Genomic DNA, 23,443 nt, shown 5'->3' on the forward strand with positions numbered 1-23,443 from the left:
TTTTTAAGGCATCTGGAACATTTGTGTGGTTGTGTTATTGAATTGTATGCGTACACTCTTGGAGATGATTCTGAAGTTTGTAAAAATCCTTAAAGAACCCTATTTAAATATGCAAATATTCCAGAGAGCACAGGGACACACCCGAACACAACTGCAGCAACTGAGCTTTCACACATGCTGGTATTTCAATGTAAACTTTTATTACTAAAATTGTCCTTTAACATAAAAAAAAAACAGGAGACAAGCAACAAAGGCATTACTGTACATTCCTCTTGTGAGAACCGGGACGATCTCGCCAACAGATTTTAAAGATGGGAATGAAACGGTGTGGAAAACAGAGAATGGGAGGACTTCTGCAGCAACGTCGATGGAGAGAGAAGAGAGCGAGAGGTAGAGGAGGTCTGGAAGCAGACCGCGGATCTGATCTCAGCAAAAACACAATGAAACCAGTGCGATGAAGAAAAGACAAACTACGATAACAGCAATTTAAGACCTGGAATGTGCGCAGTTCGAGTTGAGATGGGAACGAGATGTGAGACAGTCTGACTGCATTTGGTTGCTAGTAATGGTAATAACCACTGAAAACTGGTAAAAAGTGCTGGTGGTGTGAGATTCATTGATTGATTGACTCAGCTGCACCCTGCAATTACATCTCTCCGTCTGATAATGGAATTCCCATAATTCATAAACAAATAATGCATAAAATGAATGTATCTTTAATATATTTACATTCGACCGAGGAGCTGAGAGTTGATTGTTCTGCTGATTTGGGTTCAGTTCGCTGGTGAGATCGAGCAACATTTCTGCCGCGCTCTCCGACGCTGGTTTCACAAAGACGTGCTCTCGGCGTCTGATCAGCCTTACGTTTACACCCCTGGCCTTCAGAAGTCACTGAACACAACTGAGATCCAGCTGTGCACAATAGCAATGACTGACACCTGCCGAGGAGAAGATGCTTTAAATCAGTTGGTCACACTGCGATTCCAGCTCTGAGGGGAGGGGCTCATTTCTCCCACATAACCCCAGGGTCAACCCATAGACCACTGTCTTTGTGAAACCAGCCCTGGAGAGGTGATGCATATCGGCCAGAGCGGGAAACAAACAGCTCCGTTCAATGATTTTAGGTTTTGGCTACAAAGAACCTCTAAAGCAGAAAGGATCAGCTTATTGCTCGAACAAGCAACTGTGTGCAAAAGGTCAGAAAACTCTGCGCAGGATTGTATTTCCTCTGCAGACAGGATGACGATGACGGGTCGGCATGCCAATCACCTCATGCAACCTCTGGAAATAAGTTTGATCTGCCCAACCTTTGACTTGTAGCAGCTTCGTCCAACACTGGACCACGAGCGCACCCCCCCCCCCAATCACAGTCACAAAGATGCCAATTCCTCCAACCTCAGCAAAGCGAAATCTCCGTCTCGGACAAAAATGTGCATGAGGGTCAACAAAACACAAACCGTCTACAGATCAATCAATAAAAAAACAGCAAAGTGCTTGATTTTAGTTTTAAAAAAAAAGGTAAAAAGTGTACTTGCATGATTGTTTTGCATCTCTGCTGCTTAAAATGCCGCGTTTATGAGTTTATTCCCTCCCTCCATCAGTTTGTGCTCCGTTCGGCAAAAACGCCTTGTCGTCCACAGAGGGAACTGTGTGTGTGTGTGTGTGTGTGTGTGTGTGTGTGTGTGTGTGTGTGTGTGTGTGTGTGTGTGTGTGTGTGTGATCTGACATGACATGAGAGTGAAGTGTATTGTTTTCTATATCAGGCATGCATTTTTACACTAGCTGAGTTATATATAGACACACACACACACGAGTCCTGTGTTATTGTGTGTGTGTGTGTGTGTGTGTGTGTGTGTGTTGTTAGCAGTCTTCGTCCTCAAAGTGTGTTTTCTGCAGCACCTTGACATGTCGCTCATAGATCTTGAGTGCGGGGCCGAGCCTGATGGACAGGCCTGTCAGGACGTCGTTCCGCTGCATGAGGAGGAGAGACTTCCCATCGATTTCCTGATGAAGAGAGCAAGGATGGGTTACAGCCGGCCGGTGGCGCCCCCTAACGGCCATGAGTGATGCCTGCGGGCTCACCTGGGTCCTGAAGGCGGCGGCCTGCTCGGGGAAGCCTGCTGCGGTGAAGTAACTGACCACGTCAGACACCGTCCAGTCCGCCGGGCTGCCGCTGGCCCCCTCACTCTTCATCAGCCTGGAAGCCACAAGCCGTGGAACAGGAGTCAGCTTTTGTAGCTACGATACAGATACTTTTACTTGCGGAAATAGCTGCACGCACGAGCCAAAGATAACAGCGTAGATGCTGTTGAGATCAGAATGTGTTTAACGTAAGAGCGAGCTGTGATCCGTCATTAGGTTTGGACTCCAGCAGATCTCAGACACCTGTGCAGAGACATGCATCAGCGATGCCAGCATCTGTTCTGCACTCACCCTCCGCCGAAGCCTCGCTCTTCAGGCGGGCCCGAGTCTCTCGGGGAGGCAGTGGGAGTGAGCAGACACGACGACACTCCAACCTCCGTCTTACACTCCAAGCCTGTTAGGAACACATTCACAGCCAGCTGTGACTCCAAACACCACAATGTCGTAAATTCAGAGAGCATCGCAAAGAGCGGGACTCACTGTTAAAGCCCGACGATGAGTGATTTATGCCATCTGGCTGGGTCCCATTCTGAAAAAACAAAAAAGAGGAGACAGAGTCAGAGGACTGCTGAAAGAGTCACTGTTATCTGACCTCCACCTGAGATGAAGGACGAGGCGAGCGGGAGCAAAACTGCACTGGGACACTTCAGGCCATCTGCTGTGAGGGTGTAAACAGTGATGTGCAAGGTATTTAGAAGACTGATGGAGGAGTGGAGCCTGGCGCCGATGAGAAAACTCTTGTCACTTTAACCTGAAAGACTAAAAAAAACAACCTCAGTCACCCTCAGCTTCCATCACCCACAGAGCTCCATAGTGCACATGGATGTAACAGGGTCTCTCACACAGTCATAATAAGCTGCTGTCTCAGGAAAAAATATAATAAAAAAATAAAATAAAATAATTCAGAAGCGCATGTATCATGGGCGTTCTGTTTGGATGTGGGGTGACTGGATGAGCCCAGGGCTCTGCAGCCTCTCCTATCTAAAGAGACATTTTTGTCAAACAAACAAAACTCCTTTAATCATAAAAGAGGACACACGTCGCTTATGTTTATGTAGTGTTTCTCAATGCTCATTCATAACATTTCATGACTGCAATGTAGAGTTTTCATGGTTTAGCTTCTGCAGCCATTTTTAGCCTGATAGAGCGAGTTTGGTTGTTTTAGCCACTCTCATTTGTGACCATTAATTTTCAGTCATTTTAGCCAGTTTAATCCTTTGATTAGTTTTGCTCCATTCTTGTCCATTTCAAACATTTTGACAAATTTTTATAAGCCACTCCTCCTTACACTTTTTTTTCTCTGGTCTTTAGCAATTTTAGCAGTTTGTAGAATTTTTAACTACTTTATCCAGCAGAGTCTTTTTGATTTGAGAGGTTTGGAATTAAAACAGGAACGGCATCCCAGCAGAGTAAACATTTTCCAGTCTCTGTTCATTTTGCTTTTGAGAAGCGTTTAAGCCTGACTCCTCTCGACTCCTCTGTGCAGAAATGATCCACCGCTGCTCTCGATCAGGACCCCGGTGGAGGGCGAAGTGCTGGAGATTTGACATGTGCTCCAGATCTCCATGAAACTAAACATAACGCCCCACAATCATGACTTCAATCTGTTCACAGACATTTTTTGATGGGATTCAGGTTGAATTTGTAACACTAATGAGTTTCCTTTTGGGCCTGAACATAAGATCTAAATCATCTCTGGTTCATTACCAATTAATACCAACATTACTCTAAAAGAATGTAAATAACGTCACAGTTATCTTCTCCATTCTATATTATTGTCACTGTTACTTATTATTTATTGTTCATATTCTTTCTTTTGCTGTTACTCATTTGATCCTGATGAGCTCTCAATCAGATTACAGAACATGAAGATAATTGCACAAAATAATAATCTAATTCTGCACTAAACTGTATTCAGAAACAACTTTGATGACTTTCTGTAATCTGAGGTGAGATTCTCTGCTCTTGTCATCTCGATTACAGGATTTGTTTTGAAGATTTTTTTTTCTATTTGAGCACTGATAAAAGACACAAAACTCCACAAGTAAAGAGATTAAGGAGAATCGGTGAAATGACAGCACAGACACAGATTTGACCTTTGTGATTATCTCACTGAGACGCAGCGCACATATTAACGATTCAATCTCCTAGATAGAGCTTAAAGCTTTACAGCGTGATATTAACGTTTGCTTTTGCAGCAGTGGGAATTGTGAACACACACTGACCATGGATGATGTTACAACAAGCAGAATGTCAAATTATGCATGGAAATTTTATGATGTGGAAAGAAAAACGGATACAAAGTAAATTTGATATCAGTATGATACAAGATTCTGAGCTTCACAAACTGACCTGATGAGCACAAACGCTTTTGTCCATAATAAATACAACTTCACATTTCAGTCAGCTTTACAACACAGTGACAACATAACTCACTGAAAAGTAGCATTTTAAAGTACTTCTTAAAGACAAATTGCTATTATATACTTGCACACTGTAATTTTTCATCTAATTTACACTTTATCCAACTTTACGGTTTAGTTTAGCTTCATTTTCTTCTCCTATGGCCTTAATTTGATTACATTCATCTACACAAACTGTCTGTAATACCATGGTGTTATTTTTGCTTTATGTGGAAATCTTTTTGCTTTACATGTTTTGCATTTCAATTTTTATATCAGTAAGTGCTGAAGGAGAAAAAACATGCAAATAAATGTATTTTTCTTATTCTCTGTTCTTATTCTAATTCTTCAAATTACAGTTGCAGAAAGACTCAACAGGTCACCAGTCCATCACAGAAAAAAACACACATTTACAACAATTTTCAATTTAGGGTCACTAATGAACCGCATGTTCATGTTTTAGGAAACCAGAGTGCCTGAAGAAAACAGACGCAGGATCAGAACATCCACATTCCACACAGAAAGAACTAGAACCTGAACCAATGAGAATCCTAACTGCACTCACTTATTCTGGTAACGCATGTGAAAAAGTACTATATCATAATAAAAACCAAGAAAAGAGATGTAAATGTTTCACTCACTTGCGTCTCCATATGTAGCTGCTCAGGGGAAAAAGCTCTGTCCTCCAGTGTGCCATTACACTGTGAGAGCGACGCTCCCGGAGCAGGTGGAGGCTCGGTCTTAGGGTGGAAATTGGGCGTGGAAGTCTCTGAAAAACCAGCAGTATGAGTCAGAAGATTAGGAGGAAGCGGCAGCGAGTGTTCCCACACAGTATATTAAAACAACAGCAATGCAACTCCCAGAATAAAATCATTCAATCTTTAAAAATGAAAATAACATTAAAAGTTAAAATAAAACCAGTTCATGCTCAACTTAAAGCCGATGGCTCACTTTTAAAAGTTATAAATGGAAAACATAAATGGAAAGAAAAGCATCAGCATCTGTGTTTAAGATCAGTTGTGTGTGTGTGTGTGTGTGTGTGTGTGTGTGTGTGTGTGTGTGTGTGTGTGTGTGTGTGTGTGTGTGTGTGTGTGTGTGTGTGTGTGTGTTCTATTTCCAATTAAAAAGAAGTCTTAAATGATTTGCTGGGCTCCATCCTCCTCCAACCAATGAGGGATTGACGGATGATTTCTGCATAGTTGCATTCTTTCTCATTCATCTCAGCATTACTACAGAACTCATACTGGAATTAAAATGAAATGTGTGTGTTCACGAACGTGAAGGCTAAAATGTGAAGGAAGGCCGATGTGGATTTAAATGGATTAAATGAAATCGATTCTGCAGCTACAGTTTAATGAGCCAGATGACGATTATAAGCAGCGGAAGATGATAACAACAGTTGCCTGTTTAATTAGTGTTTGTCAGGAGTCCACATACGCACGTGCACACACACACACACACCTTTGCCACCCTGCTGCTGCTGCTGCTGGGGACTCTCCTGCTTTGATGCTGTCTGGATCTCAGCATCTTCTCTGGATTTCTCAATGAGCCCTGGTTCGGTTGTCATGGCTACCAGGGATAGTCCTCCCTCCTCATCAGAACTCCGGGGATCATCCTCCTCCTCCTCCTCCTCCTCCTCCTCTTCTTCTTCTTCATTCTCTCCCCGCTCCTCTGTTTCCATTGGCTCATTCTCTCTGCGAGAGGGCGACGGCGGCTGCATTGACATAAAGTTGTACAAGAAATCGGTTTCCGTTATTTAAAAAGGTGAATTGAGGCGAGGCGGCCGCTTCCGTTCGGTTTCAATCTGTTCAAGTTTTTGTTCGGCGTGGCTCTTAGTGATTTGGTGATATTAGGCCTGCCGCACTTCTTTTTTCGGGCGGATACTGTTACTGAAAAAATTTTTTTTAAAAAAACCTCCCACTTGAGAGAGACACACAGAAATATCAAAAATAACAAAAGCCGCCTACTGTATAGCCCACTCAAGTTTGCGGTCCCCACCGGGGAGGCGGGGAGGGAGGAGAGGCGATACAAAGGATTTAATGAGGCACGAAGCGGGAGGGATGCGGGAAGAGACCGGAGAGGCGGATTACAGGGAGGAAACAGCGGGGTCGGGACAGAGCAGGAATCACATCGAAAATGCGTGATCGAGCAGTGATGCCCGGCAGTTTTTGTGTTTTTTTGTTTTTTTTGTTTTGTTTGGCGTGAGGTCTCCGCCGGCCTGCGCGGCCGGGCGGCGCGCACAGGAGCGCGGCAGCGGCACGTCTCAAGTTTAGACAGACACCGCCTACTGCGCGCCAGGCCCAGACACTCCGCGCTCCGCCAAAGTTCCTGCCAGCCAGATCACACCGAAAACACTCATCTGGACGCGAAACCGGGCGGCTCTCGTGCTCGCGCCATGCAGAGACGCTCTTTATGGTGCGCGCGCTCGTCCCGCGAGCTGGAGGTGGTGGTGGAGGAGGGGAGGGGGGGGGGGGGTTACCGCTCCGGAGCCGTCTGCTCCCTCCATGTAACCCGCACCTTTTGTGCAGGAAGCCAAGCTACACACGCACACACGCTCGCGCGCACAGACACACGTGCACACGCACACATTTACCGCGGCTTGAAAAGAGAAATCGGCGCAGAACACAGTTGCATCCCGCTGACTAAACGCCGACACTGCGAAGCAACAATAAAGCCGCCTCTCACACTTTTGCGCCGCAAACCTCGAGGTTCAACCAGGAGGAATAACGCAAAAGGCGAGCGCGTCCCGGTGCGGGGCGTGTGCGTGTGTGTGTGTGTCATTAATTTATCTGCGAGCCGCTCTTCGCTGTCCCCTGTCAAAAGACGGGACGTGTTGGAAATATTAAGTTGGCGTTGCCCACCTTTTTGGCCGTGTGTCTGTCCTGCAGTGCGCTCTTCGCAAGTCTGTCAGCGGTCGCATTCTTGGGCAGCGGCTCCTCCAGCACCATCCCCCTCAGAGGAAGAGTAATGTTCCCGCAGCGCGTCCTGCGCAGCCTGCCCCTCGCCACTTCTCGCTCCATGACCACTTTGACTTTGCCTCGGGTCAGTTTCTCCTCCGACAGGCGCTCCTGGCTGCTCAGGTAGCCCAGGATCTCCTTCAAGCCGAGCGGCTTCATGTGGCCTCTGGCGGCGGAGCCCCCCCGCAGGCTCCTCTCGGACAGGCTGCGGACTGAAGCCACCAGCCTGTCGCCCAGGTCGGAGTTGGCGTGGCTCCCCGCGGCTCTGGTTCCGCCTCCTGCACAGACTCGAAGTTTGGGCTTGAGCCTGTGAGGCGGCGCGGGGCTGCCGGCGCTCCCAGAACAAGTTTTGTTGGGGCTGTCAGCTCCGGACCCGCCGGGCTCCGCCGCGCCGCTCCCCGCTGTCCCGCTGGCATCAGCCCCGTCGCGCGCGCTCAGAGCGGGCGCCGGGCGTTCCTCCGCTCCCTCCGGTCCTAATCCCCCGTCCCCCGGTGCACTTGCTTTCTCCTCGTTGCAGCCGCTCCCGGCAGCGCAGCCCGGTGTTGCGCCACAGCCGAGGCGCCCGTTTCCGCTACTCGGGCTGGAGGCAGGCTGCAGCCTCCTGCCGGAGGCGCTGGCTGATGTTTGTGCGTGCGCGTCTGGGCTGGGCTCCGAGTCCTCCTCTCCCTCCTCCTGGTCGGTGAAGCTGTGCGCACTGTCGCCGTTGTTGTTGTTGTTGAGGTGGTCGTGTTTGGTCCGCTCCCTCGCTGCCTCCGCGCCGCCGCCGCCGCCGCCGCCGCCGCCAGCGGCCGTAAACTCACTCTTCTTTCGGCTTTTCCTCTGCACCTTCGCCGCGTTCCGGTACGAGATGGAGCCCTTGTAGCTAACTTTGAGCACCGTCTGCTCTTGGATCAGTTTTTCCAGTTCCGTCCTGGTTCGGTCCGGGTCTGACCCGTGCCTCCTCCGGACCATTCGGCAGATCCTCTCCAGGTCCGGACGGGCTTTCCTCGAGCGGAGAGAGTCGATTGTTTCCAGGATCCACTCCCGGTACTTATTGGGCTCGGACATCTTTCCCCCGGGTTGTTGCGGATGCGGTTTGGCCCGAGTGCGTCTTTCCCCCTCTGTTGTTTCACTAGTGGCGCTGTGTCAACGCCGGGGAGCCAAAGTGCGATCCCCAGCCGGAGAATGAGGACGGAAGCCTCGCTGCCTCACCGCTTTGCGTTGGTTCGCCACGAATTGTGCGCTTTTAAGGTGGACTGAAGATGGCGCCAGGCGCCTCGTCCGCGGCCACACACGCAAATTGCATTTAAGGTGGAATGGAAACGCTTCTGGAGCCCCCCCCCCCCCCCCCCCCCCCCCCCCTCCTCCCCTCCTCCCCTCCTCCCCTCCCGCACGGAGCTGCGTTCTTTGTTTCACAGTCTTTAAATCTGATCGGAACGCGGTTGATAACAGCCGGATTCCGGCGACGCGCGCGAGGACCGGGCCGAGCAGCGGGCCGGGTGGCGGCTCCATCCCGCATCTGGAGGCTCTGATGGACGTCCGGTCTCAAAGCTGAGAAAAAACACCTCTCCTCTGAAAACATTTCTGATTCCTCTCCAGGAACACACTCCCAGTGTGAACTTACACGCGCGCGCGCACACACACCACATCACAAGGAATTTTACAAGTAAAACTTTATTGGAATGATACTCATGTTGCAAAATATTACACTTCGTGTTTTTCTGTCACTGTTCTCGTGACTTTAGACGCTTCCCTTTGCGATGTGTGTGTGTGTGTGTGTGCGTGTATGCATGTGTGTGTTTGTGTGTGTAATAGAGAGAGAGAGAGTGTGTGTGTGTATGTGGCAAGGGTTAACATGGTTTACATTGGGGTCTCATTTCCCTAAAAAGTGCGACAGTAGGTACCAGCATTGTGCCTGCGTTGAGAGGAAGTTGTTTCACTGCAAAAAACATCGAGGAGACACGCAATTATAGTGTTTCAGAACAGTTTGATGATATAGTCAACATTAAACCTGACATGGAGGAAATACAGCGGATGGGAAGTCTCAACAAACCATGTAAAAGAAATAAATATAACAGGTTGTAAATTAATTCGTCACAGCCAGCCGATCAGCTTGCAGCTTTATATCCATAATACGTTTTTTTTTTAAGTGGTTTCATTTGTTGGAATGAAAAAAAAAGTTTGTGCAATGCTTTTTTTGTTCATTAAATAAACAATAAAATAATGTTAAAAAAAGAAATCTTTTGGTCATGACTTGGTTGAAGATGTGACCATCAGAAACATTTGTCCCATTTTTACCAGAGTGCTTCATTTGTGAGAATTCTTTATAACTTTTTTTTTTGCAGAATATGTAATACATGAGCACAATATGGAGTCAGAATGCACCAGTGTGATCCACACGTTTTAGCCCCTATCTCCACATTCTACCTACACTGTGTTACGCTGCGGCACTTTTCATATTTACACACTTGTTTTGTATGGGATTTTTCCAGAATATCACATTTCTTCTGATTATCAACCTTTCATATGAACTCTGCTTCATTTACAGTTCATGTTTGGGTTGATCAATGAGCCCTTTTTAATCAAGGAGAGCCTGCATGGCGTGCTGCATGCAGCTGCTCTTGGATCAGTTATTTTGAGGCTGACCCACACAAGGCGCTCGTCGTCAGGTCATCTCAGCCTTCATCTCAACGGCCACGTCTCTCGCCAGCTTCATTAAAACGTTATACAGCGAATCACCGCGGCGGCGCTTTTGAGACCCCCATCGCTTCGGCTGATACTGTGCTTGTGTAATCCATATTCGAGTGTCAATCTGTGCCGAATTCAAATGACCAGGCTGCAGCTCTGTGAGGAGGGCAGGAGGCCCCGGACCCCCAGAGCGGACAAATGGGACCGTGGACACTGAGCCGTGTCGGACGATAAACAACTCAACGCTGCAGATTCCTTCATGTTGGGCCGTTTGAAACATCATTCCATATTACAAATGATACACACAAACGATTACACGTCACAAAAGTGTAATTCTGACAGGTTTGTTGTATTTTGCTGTGTCTGAACCAATCTGGATGAACATTATTATTATTATTATTATTTATTTTAAGATTAAAAACATGAGAAAAACCAGAGCGGCCGTAGGAACCAAATCAGGACGTCTTAATCATGGTGGCACGATAAAGAAGGCATTTTAATGTCTCAAACAGGCAATGGGCTCACCTTCACTTTCTGAATGAAAGATCTTACAATAAACACCTTTTGAGCATTTTTAACAACTCTGTCTTTCAGATTAGCCAATGTCATGATCAGCACTAAGACTGTTTGGTTTCTCCTCAACAGAAAGCTCCATTCATGTCCACCAGCAGCGAAATATATATATATTTTTTGTAACTTTTTACTGGCGAGCCTGTCCTCTTGGCATTATTACCACAGGAACATAAAAACAGTGCGCGTGTTCGACCTGCCAGCAGAGCTGCTGTCGTGTGTGGAGCCGTCCCGGTTTGGTCAAAGGAATGGATGGACACAAAAAAAGTGAAGCCGGCGACCCGGACTGCTTCCAGCGGCTGGTACTCAGATGGCTCCGCAGCAGGGTGCGGCCGATTGGCTCGGATTTTCTCTTTTTTAGTCGGAGCTATCGAGGGCGAAAACGGAACGGCGTCAGCGAGCGAGAGGCGAGCTCGCAGCTGAGACAGGAAGTGCTCTCATGGAAACGGAGATGTTCGAGTCCACAAAAATCAAATCTTCTGGAAGGGCAAACTGTGGAAGACGCTAACCAAAAGTCTAAATATTCCCTTTAGCTCCTCCTGACTGAAAACCAGGACTTCAAACTCCCAAACGTCCATCGCTCATCCCGACGCTTCGTGTTGATAAAATGTGTATTGAGTGATATGTTCAAACCTGAGATACCATTACGTTACGGCGTTTCTTCACAACACCACTGAAACTGAGATATTTTCACTCCTTTAGTCCTATTTTCTTGTTTGTTAGCGTGACGTATTCTCGAAGCCACTAGTGTCTAACGACATTTAAAGACGGAGCACTGTAGATATGCACGGTGTCTGGCCGAGCTAACAAAGAACGACAGATGGAGTTACAGTAAACTGAACTGACTCAATCTACTTCTTTTTCTTTTTTTTTTTTTAATGGCCCAATACGCCTTAAACAATCCCGTTAATGATATGAGAGAGGAAATGTTCAAATATGGGCGTTAAAAAAAAAAAAAAAAAACACCAAGAGAAAACTGCATAATGTCACTCTGATGCTGTAAAAGTGTGTGTGTGGGTCTGAGTTACCGTTTACGTGCTCAAAATCACCCGTCCTCAAACCTGCACAGGACTCAGTGGGCTTCATGTAGTGACTGAAAGACTGAAGTAGATCTGAAAACACATTTTTTTTATGATGTGAAAAAAAAAAAGATGTTAGGAAAAAAAAATATTAAAAAGGAAGGGAAGTCTGGGATAAAAACGCGTCGAGGCAACTCTAAATTTATGGGTTTTTCGCCACCTCTGAATCCGAAGCAAACCTTCATCATAAAGGGATTAATAAATAAGACAGAATAATAAATAAAATACAACAAAAATGCAACTGAAAAGGCAACACTGCTGGTTATCAGTCTCCTTACTCTTTTTTTTTTTTCCCTTCTCTATCCCATTCCCCCTCTTTTTGTAGCTGGTGCTTGTGTTTGGACAGGAGACCGTGCTCGCCGCGTGTACGTCTCCCACTCGACCAGCCTTCCAGCGACTCTCCCTACCTCCAGCTCTCTTCCTCTCCTGCTCTTTAACTCTAGAACTCAGCAAACTCCTTGGCACATTTCTCAGTGAAGGAGATGCGGATCTCCTCCTCTTCGTAGTCGTCAAAGTTGCTGGTGTCGCCTGGGCCTTTGAACTTGGGAACGAAGGGAGCCTCCACCTGTATGCAGGATTCAAACGTCAGCTTAAAGCCGAATGTGAAAAAAAAACTGTGTAGACACACACACACACACACACACACACACACACACACACACCTTTTTCTGGTAGATGGCGATCCAATCAGTTGTTGCAAACCACTTGTGTCCCTTGATGTCGTTGACGCCGTTCTTGAGGTTGCCGTAGCGTTTTGTGAGATCCACCTGAGGGCGACACCGACGCATTTCCATCAAAGTTACACAGGAGCAGAGCCGACGACGGCGGATCGGCTGAGACGCTTCGTTTTCACCTGTAGCAGATTCCTCAGCAGGTCTTTCAGGTCTGAACTGAAGTGAGACGGGAAACGCACCTGAGGACGGAGGAGAAGAGAGGGACGAGGCAGAGTGAGGTGAAGGCAGTTGACTTTGTGTCTTATTTATTGCTTTTATTGCTGTTTTTACTGTCATCTACTATCATCTTGTTCTAATCTGATCTTCTTTATCTTCTGTCTTATCTCGTGTTATCTTGCTGTTCTGACATCTCCCTCGGTCTCATGCTTAAATCGTTTCCTTGACAGACTGACAATTCGATTAGATGTTATTGAGTGAATGCGCCGTGCGTGAATGTAAATGTAAGCAGAGAAGCTCCAAATGAGTTGTCTCTTGTGGCATAAATGAGATTGTTTGAATGGCTTTTTGCGAAAACAGACATTTTCATCATATACATTTTGCAACACAGAGAAATTATGGCTCAAGATGAAATTAAACTGTATGTGGGAACTGAACTAAAATGTGTTGAACGCCCGGGATCTAATTAAATGTGCATGTCAAACAGTTTGTTAAAAAGTACTGAATACTGACTTTCATCATGTGATACGGCGCCAAAACCTGCTGAACTTGAGTTCAGCTTTTTAAGAAAGCTGTCGTCTTTCTAGTTTTATTTACATTTTGCACAAAATATAAGGAAATGTCTGTTTAGTGGATCGTTGGCTTTGCAGTACTTTCTGTTGACACCAAATGGAGAATAAAACAATCAATAGCAACAATAAAACACAGAATTCTATTTGGCATTGGTGGAGAACGCTCTTCGAATTCCTCACGGGAGCAAACCCACATAGCTCTGCTGCTCATCCCACAAATGCATGGCTCTTAAAAAAGTGGCACCATTCAGGAGGGAAATAATCAGATCTTCCAATCTTCCAAGTTAGTGGGTGTGAAACATTTTGAATTTAACCACAAATAGATGTAAAGACCAATGTCTGAAAAAGTTTTTACTGAGAATAGAAGTGAAAAAGAAAACCTACGTTTAAAAAAAACACACCAATCAAAGTCTGCAGACAGTTCAAGAGAGCAGCATCACACCTCAAAACCCCACACATTCCAACTCACCTTCCCTGATACGATCTTTTCATAGATCTGGATGGGCTGATCAGCGAAGAAGGGTGGGTAACCTGCTGCCATCTCATAGACCAGGACGCCCAGAGCCCACCAGTCCACCGCTTTGTTGTATCCCTGTGGAGAAATAAGGCCTTTCAGCATCCTTCCTGTTTTATACAGGGTTTCAAAACGTTTTAACGGTCATTAAATCATTCATGGATAAACACCTTTGTACATTTCTAACTGCAGAACTGAAGATGATTCAGCCTTAATGAAAGTTCCTGTAATGAAACAAAATGACTGGCGAAAGAAGTTTCTGTTTTCGTGCACAGAAAATACACATTTATTTCATTAATTAAAATATTTGGCAGCTGCTACCCTAATCAGTAAATTCTCAGCTTTACAGAGCAGCAACAGCCTTTTTATTTGAATACAGCTTTCTTCAGGTGTCAACTGTATTTTCATCATTTTGATTGTTATTTGTGTATATGTATGTTTTTATCACGACTGTGTTACTTTTGTTGAAGTTCTCTTTTGTGTGAAGAACTTTGATGTAAGAAAGTTTATGATTTATAAAAAGTGTCATCATGGATTCCTTGGTGCGAATGAGGCCGATGTCTGAGCTCACCTCATCTGAACGTGCAGATGAAAAGTGGGACACGGTTGACTCACCTTGCTGAGAATAATCTCTGGGGCCAGATATTCTGGGGTGCCGCACAGCGTCCAGGTTCGGCCCTTTACACGTTTGGCAAAGCCAAAGTCTGTCACCTGAGGAATGGAGAAGAAAAGCAGCAAGACGAGGAGATGAGAAAGAAGGAAAATGACAAATCACACCACGCATTTGAGAGGCATTGAGAAAAAAGATCTGCTGTAATGTCACTTTTCACCACTAGAGGGCGCCACGATCCGGGCTAAAAACTGTCAATGTGCTGGAGCATCATTCACGTTTCCAAATGATTTGTAAACACAGTGATGTGACTGCTGGAGGGAACACCCTGACACTCTTTTTATATTTTCTAAAACAAACTCTGGGGAAATGCAAGAAGAAAGAAGAAGTTAGAACTGAATTAAAGCGGTACTGAAAATCTGCTTTGACACAAGAAGCTGTCAAACATTTTCAGGTAATAGCGACATTTACAGTAAATCAAAAAGGAGGGAATCAAGTTTTCTACTATGGTATGTGCTGGTCGTATTGCTAAATCTTCAGCAGCATGGTCTCATTAGGATGGTGCTGCTTGAACTGAATGAGTTGAACCACCTGCTCTGAGCAGCCTCACGCCAGCTTTCGTGCTTTTGCATTAAAGTCAAACAAAGACCCCGAATCCAGGTTTGCATGCTAAAAATAGGAAGAACTGCAGTGGCTGTGGTATTCGGTCATCTGTTGGTGGGGCAAAACATTTCAGAATGTCAACTTGGGAAAAAGGAAAGTGTGTCAGACGCTTTTTTTTTTTTTTTTTTAACGTGCCGTGCTGTTTTCACTCAGACTTTGCACTCCCTCCATTTCTGAGTTCATTGGATTTTTGTTTGACTAATGGCAAACTGTTCCATCAATTCATCAATGTTTCCTCGTTGATGCCTCTCACCTGTATGTAGCCCTGTTGGTCTATGAGCAGGTTTTCAGGTTTCAGGTCTCTGTAGATCAGATCCAGAGCGTGCAAGTACTCAAAGGTCAGAACGATCTGAGCAGCGTAAAACCGAGCGTGGGGCTCACTGCACACACAGCAGAGGAGAGGGGAGAATCAGGAGAGAATATCCAGCAGAATGAGGAAGTGGTCGGTGGTCTTCATCATCCCCATCATCCTCAATTTCAACTCTCACTTCTCTGCCCCCTGCGGGATTTAACTTCGTTTCCTTAAATGTGTAACTTGTTTTGTTTTTTTAATATTCCAATAAAAGCTAAGTATTTAAAAAAAACAAAACAAAAAAACAGAGGAGGACAAAGAGTACGCTTGACCGTACAGTTGGGAAGCGACGTAAATAGAACAGAGTAAAATACAAGAGAACAGAACAGAGAGTCCCCTGTTTGTTTCAGTAGGCGTCAGGAAAACGATCCTCCTGACTGTAAACCACTGACCTAAATCTGCCGATTCTCCGTAGATGGGAGAACATCTCTCCACCTGGGACGTACTCCATCACCATGTAGAGGTTAGTGTTGTCCTGAGGACGGAGAGCCAGAGGTCACACACACACTCATGAGTATTAATGTACACACACACACACACACACACACACACACACACACACAGAATGAGCTACAGCAGGTGTGGATTATATCTGTGCTCTTGGGATATTTTAAGTACATTTATTTATTTTATTTTATTATTGTTAAAACATTAAGAAGAAATGTGGAAATGTGACACACAGTACAATACCACAAAAAGGAACTTTAAGGAGCCCGCAGCACATTAAACAGTCAACAGAACTCAAACGATCTTTTGTCAAGCGCTGTTCAGCGACTCATCTCGGCCCAAACGCCACGTGTGTGACTCCGACACTCTGTGTTATGAATGTTTTTGGATGGTGAGGAAACAAGACTCTAACCTACTAATTCTAAACACGTTGATTTGATTGTGTCTGTTGTTGACTGTTCCATCTGTGCGCCGCACACACACACACGGTCTGAAAAGTTTATTTAAGGTGTTAAGGATATTCAATCCCCCGGGCATCCAGGTGCGTCTAAACAGCTTAACCTGAATCAGGCCGTATTTGGGGTAAGGCCGTCAGCTGGGCGAGCTGGTCGGAGTACAAACAGCCACTGATTAAGATGGCGGCTAGCATTAGAGCTGCTGACCGGCTCACCTCACTCTGGACCGACATGAGGAATCCTCCAGATTCATGATCAAAGTGAGGAGAACGACACGATGAGGGAAATGACAGCTTGATGCAGCAGCGCTCGTCGTGGTAAATTGTTCTTCTTGCGTTTGACACATGGTGTTCATGGTGAGCCTGAACTACACACTGAGAGGAGTGGGCTTCACCTGCGGAGCAGTCGGGGGCCAGAAGCAGCAGCTTTCACTATCCCCACACAGTCTCTAACCGATCGAGGGATTTCAACCAGGAAGTCCTGTCAAAAGCTCTGTTCTCCAAACAGCCATTCATCCTCTGAGCTGCTTCATCCAACTCAGAGAGGAAGATTCACAGTCAAAGAAACCCCATCAGGGACAGCAGGATCGAACCTGGAGCTCCTTGCTGTGAGGCAAGAGCACTAACCACTGCACTGACAGTGAACGCTCTCACTTCAGGCTCTTTCAGCTCATGGATTTGAATTTACAGAATTCAACCTTTCATTTTAAACATCATCCATGTATTTCAGCACTCTCACCCACAAATTAACAGTCCTGTGGTTAAATGTTTTTGCGTTTTCACCTTCACAAAAAATGTACCACAAACTCTAAATCTCGTGATAAACAGAACACACACACACACATCAAACACAGGTTTGTGTACACGCAGTTGTCGGTACCTTGAAAGAGTACTCTAACCGCACCAGGAAGGGGAAGCTGACCGCCTGAAGAATCCTCTTCTCATTCAGAGTGTGCTCTATCTGCTTGAGCTTCACCACCTGAAACAAAAGTGACAGAGATTGAGGAAGAAAACAGAGAGATCGGCAAGACTTCACAATATTTTAACCAAACTATGACATTCTAATCAGGCACTAACAACAAAAAACGTTGTATGAAGATCAGAGGCTGTGGCATCTTGAACCATACTGGTTTGAGTACGCAGCGCTGCTTTTTATTTTCTTTAAAATTTCTTGAAAATTTGTAACAACTATTTAATTGGATGTCAACTACATTTGAGGATCAAATAACCGGTAACCAAAATATTTCCTTCTCTATACCTGCTTATAGCTTTTAGTTCATCGACGACATATTTTCATCCACAGTGGACTGGACCGGTGAAATAGTGTGACAATAATAACCTTTACTTTTAAACTTTAAAGTTCTCCTGTGTTGTAGAGCTGAGTATACGTAAGGAAAATTGGAGCCACTTAAATTACACATACAGTTCACATTTTTATCTGAAAACTAACTTGCATGTCTTCATTAAAAAATCTAAAAACATTCTTTTCAGTCATCTTTTGATTAATATTATCCATAAGTACACAGAAAATCACACCCCAGTGTCTCATCTATGATGTAAATATTGTATCCAGGCAAAACTTGCATTTGTATTTCAGTCTTTTCTAAAGAAATGATTTCCTTCAACCATATCCACCCGTTTGCGTTTCGCAGCGAGTGCACGCACGGCGACCTCTGACCCAGACTGACCTTCTGCTTATTGAGGATCTTCATGGCGTAATGCTGTCCCGTTTCTCTGTGTTTCACAAGCATAACACGTCCGAACGAGCCCGTGCCCAGAGTTTTCAACCTCTCAAACTGCTCCAGGCAAGCAGTGTTCTGAACAGATGAAACAGAAAAAACGTTTCCCTGACTTATGTGGAAGAGCGATGGGGAAGGCTGCATTTTACAAGAGCGGAAATGGTGCGCACATTAAAAAATGAAGATGAACAAGTCAGGAATTTTAAAGATTTGTCACTGGTTCACTTTCAGCAACTTAGACGAAGTGATGATTTTATCTTTGCTTTGACCTAAAGCCACTGGGACACAGTGAATGCACGTTACATACAGATCCCCTCTTCCAGTTTAAAGACACCATGGAGACCTAACCCAGTCAAGCCCACTTCCTGTTTAAGTTGAATGAAAACCATCTTCATGCAGCAAACTGAATGGATCAAATCCAAATAGTGAAAAGCAGAATGGTGTGTTTCACTCTAAAAAAAACTCTATTTGGCACTCAACACAACAGAAAAGTTGTCTATAAGCGAAGACAGGCTTTGTAAAATTATTTCCAATGGTAAAAGGTACGAGCGCAGGCTCCCAAGAAAAGCTTTATGATCATCAAGGTGATGCTCTTCTCAAGCATTTATTTTCACTTCATGGTCAAAATATATTAGACTCCATAGAAATAGTTATATTTTCATAGCATGTTGGATTAAACAGAAAAAGAAAAAGAAACAAATGAAAACCCCATTTAAAAGAAAAAATGACAAAGGCCCAGGTGTGATTCAGACATGTTCAGATAAGATCACTATTAAAAGTGTTTCTTATTTATTTATATATGTAAAAAAAAAGCAACCATCTGAATTAGAAGAACTAAAATGTGCCATTTGTTGTCATGCTATTGGAGAGACATACTGCAGGCTGAGGAAGGAGCTTACCTGTGCAGGATTCTCCCACTTTTTGAGGAAGTCCTCTTTGGCTTTAGCAAGGAACTCCTTGACTGTGGAAGGTAACATCAGCAGTGTTTACAAAAGACACGCTTCTACTGATATGTGTGTGTGTGTGTGTGTGTGTGTGTGTGTGTGTGTGTGTGTGTGTGTGTGTGTGTACTGAATGAAAGAAAGCACCACAGCAACTTCTAAATTTAACTGTGGAGATGCTCCGTTGAGCAGCTCACACTTACATTTCTCTCCATCATATGCTTTATCTCCCTTTGCTTCTGTGATTTAATGATATAAACAACATTTACAGAGACTGAGATTAAAGTCAAGATGAGGAAAGAGTGCAGGAAAAGGCCAGGCTGGTTGGAAGTAGATTGATGTGCACCTCAGTAAAGCTCAGTTACCACTGCCCGAGACTGAAGTTCCAGTCAAATCTATTAATAACAAAAAAATAACTCAGATGATGCATCATTTTATCACTATATCAAAATATGTTGTTCACATTATCAAGTGCAATCAGGTTATTTTAAGTTCTAAAATATTAATAAATTAGAGTAAATGGCTTCTGGGGAAGTTAAGAGAATGAGTTAGGACATGGATATGAATGTGTATCTTGACATGCTAGCTTATTACATAAAAAAACTATTTTAAAGTGTGAGGAAAGATACATAACAGGCAACTTAAACGTGGCTGCCTGGAGGGAAAAACCCATTTAACTTCCAACATTTCTCCTCAGAGGCAATTACTCCTTGAAAAAGACACGGAAGCCTCATCTTCATGAGATCTAAGTCAACATAACGGGCAGGGTGGACAAGAGGTAGAGAATCAAGCTCAAGTTTGAAGGTTCAAATCCCCTTGATCTCTTGAACTCCCCCAATATCTGTAGTAAGGTTCACTATGAATGGAATGTGTTAAATACAGAGAAATGACTTCTCAAATGGGATCACTAAAGAATGCTACAATCCTTTCTAATGCATTCACCTAAGGTTTCTTTGATTACTGAGTGAAATCTATATCTATATCTACAGTGTCACAAAAAAGTAAACAAACTGCTGCTTCAGCTGGAGTACTATTACATCCATACAATTTGGAAAAAGGAATACATGTTCTGCATCACAGATAGCAGTCATTTTAAAGACATATGAGATTACTCCAAAGTACCAGGTTACTGTGTTTGTTAAAAAAAAAAGTATCAAATGCATGGATGTTGATTTAAATTAGAGAATTGTGTATTAAACAATTCCTGTAGCAGTGGGCAACAGCAAAGCTGTCAAAAAGTAATTATTTTTTAATAGAAAGAATTTCTATTTGTCTGGTTAGATTAGCTGTTTAATAATTCCTCCGGATTCTGTGTTTAAGAAATCAGAAAATTATCTCCATTTGTAAACATTCGGTCAAAGTCTGACCGGTGAACAGCTCCAGTCTGCAACCTTTTCCCAGTTTATATAAATCAACAATTCTTGTTTAAAAGCCTTTGGAAATCACTACTTGCTTGATATGTTCACATCAGCAGATCAGTGTTAAAAGAGCAGTTTGATAAAGTGTTCTGATGATGTTGTTTTAAGCATAAGGATCCCAAAATAAACCAGAAGTTCTTTCTGGACTCTTTAGCCTGAGGATTCATTTACCTTTTCAAGAATCACAGTAAATATCTGATGGATATGTTCACCTGTACTAAACATTTCTTGAGCAAATTCATGGAAAAAACTAGAAAAGCATTCATGTAACTGTCTCACTACTGTATATGATCCATTGCTTCCAGGTTTCACTTATTCCTTTCCTCCGCTTATAGACTTCAGTTAGTTGAAAAGCTTTCAGCTGATGTACAAACAAGATGCCCACACACTGTAAGAATATAATCATAACTTCCCTTAAAGACACATGCACACGTCTATTTTTAATATGCCAATTAAAAATGTTCTTGTAATATTGGTGGAAATAGAACAGAATGACTATTCTGCAAACTTTCATCCTTCTGCATAACAATAAGCCTTCATTGCAGCCAACAGGCCAGCTGTGGCACACCTGCAGACCTCACAGAGTCCACCAAACAGCACACAAGCTCAGCAGCATCACTTTCCAAAGAGCAACAGGCACACAGTGTTTGGGAAATATCTGACACATAGCGTACTGTGATATCGCCAAGATTTGAGTACAACAGGATGTGGTCATGCCAAGATTTCTTGCAGCTTACAATTGCTGATGTCTGTTATTCAGCTCATGGACAAACTGTACCATATTCTTGCCTTTTCTTCTATCTTTACATTACCTTAGTCTGCTGAAATACACTTTTTTTCTGTAGGATATAAATACCGAGCATCATTTTTTGTGAGAATATTACACAGGACGCCTCTGACCCGAAGGGCAGCTTAGAATTTCAAGAAACCTGGGAGCCTGAATGGAACAAGTTAATTCGTTTACAATGAGGACTTGGTGTGGAATTAGCCAGCAGGAAGAGGAACAGGCCACTATGCAGTATTTTATGTGGAGCTGAGACATCTTGCTGTGTCAGATCGTCTGTGGCTCTAAGACTGTAGCAGACGAGGTGTTGTGTGTACAGGCGACTGTACCCACCGCTTTCCATCTCGCTGCCCTTTCTGGCCGTGGGCGCGTTGCCCATGATGACAACCTGTCAACGGGCGATCCGTGGCTTTGTGGCCGCCCCGCAGCCTCCTCAAGCCGGGATAATCTCGATTCGGCGCGGTCCGGTGTTTCCTAAATCCAGCAGCAGCGTTACCTCCGACGTCTCGGTGCTTAATAGCCTGACAGCCGCCGATGCGGTGCCACGGCGAGACGGGATGGAGAGGCGGGCTCGCCCGGGCTCAGCGGCGGACAACCGGCGACCGATGCCGAGCTGGAATCCACGGGGGAGATGCCGGCGAGGCGTCTCTGTCGCTGGCGCTCAAACTGGACCGTCTGGCCGAGCTCGGCACTGTCGGCCTGAACACGGAGGATCCAGTCTTCGCCTTGTCCCTCCTTGCAGCCCCCGCCGAACGAGCCCCCCCACCTCGGCTCCCCACCTCTCCCCAGCCCGAAAAAAAAAAAAAAACAAGGCTACCAGAGGCGGGGTTGCAACACCCTCAACCGAAAGCCACCCACGTTTAGTGACCGAACCCAGCTTTCTAAAAGTTACACCTCGGCGGGGACCGACAGCGACGGGAATTCACCAAAATCAACATTGGCCCCCCGTAGCCTCGGAGACGAGCGAGATGACGGAACTACAGTCGGATGAACGCCCCGCCCACTAGCGAGGACCGGGCTTGACTGACAGCTCGAGGCGGCGCGCTGATTGGCCGGCTGCTCCACGGACCGCTCTGATTGGCTCTTCGCGATCCATCGCAGCGGCGGCATCCTACCAGGCTACATAAAGCGAGCTCACGGAGGGGAGGGGGGTGTGGGGGGGGTTACTTGATTATTTTCCTCCCGACGACGTATGCGCCCACCTCCTCTGGTTTCCGTCGCCCATTGGCTTGATGCGGACGAACCGTGGGAATCTCGATGAATGCGCGGGCGTCTATTGGCTGCCACCGGTGATTGACAGAATGCCCCCCCCCCCCTCCATAGAAGAAAAAGACCCTCCTTTATACCCCCCCCCCCCCCCCCCCCCCTCCTCCCCCCAGCCTCCGCCAAGCGACTGATACACGTTTGGCTGAGTGACGTCAACCGCGAGCTATTTTTAGAAATGTTGGTCAGAATTTAATGCACGCGCGGCGCGGTCTGGCTGGCAGCGCTTCTGAACATCTCGCAGACTCTCGTGCACGGAGCGATGAGTTGATTTGGTGGGAATTAATATCACACGATAATATCAGTTCTGGAAGCGGCGCGGGACGCGGAGCCAGGCCCCCGCGTGCGTGTCTGCTGCGGTGTGCTAACACAGTCCGCCGCTGCAGTCATTCAGCACGAGCCTCCTGATGACACCCTGCATCTGGATCACCTCGAGCAGCCCCATCACACAGACACGTGCATATCAATACTTTACCTCATATTAATAATAATTGGAGTTCGTAAACAAAACCTAGACATGAACAAACACCCGCCCTATAAATAGAGGCTGTGACACCATCACACTAAAACACCACCTCAGGTTCACACAAAAAAATAATGATTAAAAAAAACAATTCTGCAACTCCTACAATTATCTAATATTGTTCTTCTGCAGATATCAAATTATCCATCAAAGAACAAGTTGAAGGTTACACTGCAGCAGTCTGATTGAAAAACTGCAAGCACACTTTTGACATTTTAACAGGAGAAAAAAAAAATACACCGTCATAACATAAAAGAGCATTCAGCACTGCTGCTATTGGGGGACAGCTGGATTCCGATGCCAAATAAAAATATGCAGACAAGAGACGCGGCCACTTCTCACTGTGCTGAACAGCTCAGACATGTGAGGAACAGACAGAGGTAACAGATGGATGGATGGGGGAGTTAGTCCCTTCAACTAAAATGGGTGAGAGCAGACAGCCTCCCCTCCCTTTTG

The 23,443-nt window shown here is 45.2% G+C and overlaps 2 protein-coding genes across 2 annotated transcripts; both read right to left on the bottom strand.

The window, feature by feature from the left end:
- Positions 1–1,728: 1,728 nt before the first annotated feature.
- Positions 1,729–23,039, bottom strand: LOC115385470 (atherin-like). Its single transcript, XM_030087489.1, has 8 exons — positions 23,029–23,039; positions 7,406–8,687; positions 6,006–6,258; positions 5,186–5,313; positions 2,623–2,671; positions 2,434–2,536; positions 2,083–2,197; positions 1,729–2,004 (listed from the first exon to the last, which is right to left on the bottom strand). Exons 2-8 carry the CDS (start codon positions 8,546–8,548, stop codon positions 1,861–1,863), a joined length of 1,935 nt encoding a protein of 644 aa, XP_029943349.1. The 5' UTR covers positions 8,549–8,687; positions 23,029–23,039; the 3' UTR covers positions 1,729–1,860.
- LOC115385472 (cAMP-dependent protein kinase catalytic subunit alpha) lies at positions 11,904–21,818 on the bottom strand. The gene is made up of 11 exons (XM_030087490.1): positions 21,535–21,818; positions 18,958–19,019; positions 18,008–18,136; positions 17,200–17,298; positions 15,811–15,893; positions 15,320–15,446; positions 14,409–14,504; positions 13,749–13,871; positions 12,671–12,730; positions 12,480–12,584; positions 11,904–12,382 (listed from the first exon to the last, which is right to left on the bottom strand). The coding sequence occupies exons 1-11, from the start codon at positions 21,578–21,580 to the stop codon at positions 12,257–12,259; spliced, it is 1,056 nt and encodes a 351-aa protein (XP_029943350.1). The 5' UTR covers positions 21,581–21,818; the 3' UTR covers positions 11,904–12,256.
- Positions 23,040–23,443: the final 404 nt, after the last annotated feature.

Source organism: Salarias fasciatus, unplaced genomic scaffold (assembly GCF_902148845.1).
Source record: "Salarias fasciatus unplaced genomic scaffold, fSalaFa1.1, whole genome shotgun sequence".
Taxonomy (NCBI): Eukaryota; Metazoa; Chordata; class Actinopteri; order Blenniiformes; family Blenniidae; genus Salarias; species Salarias fasciatus.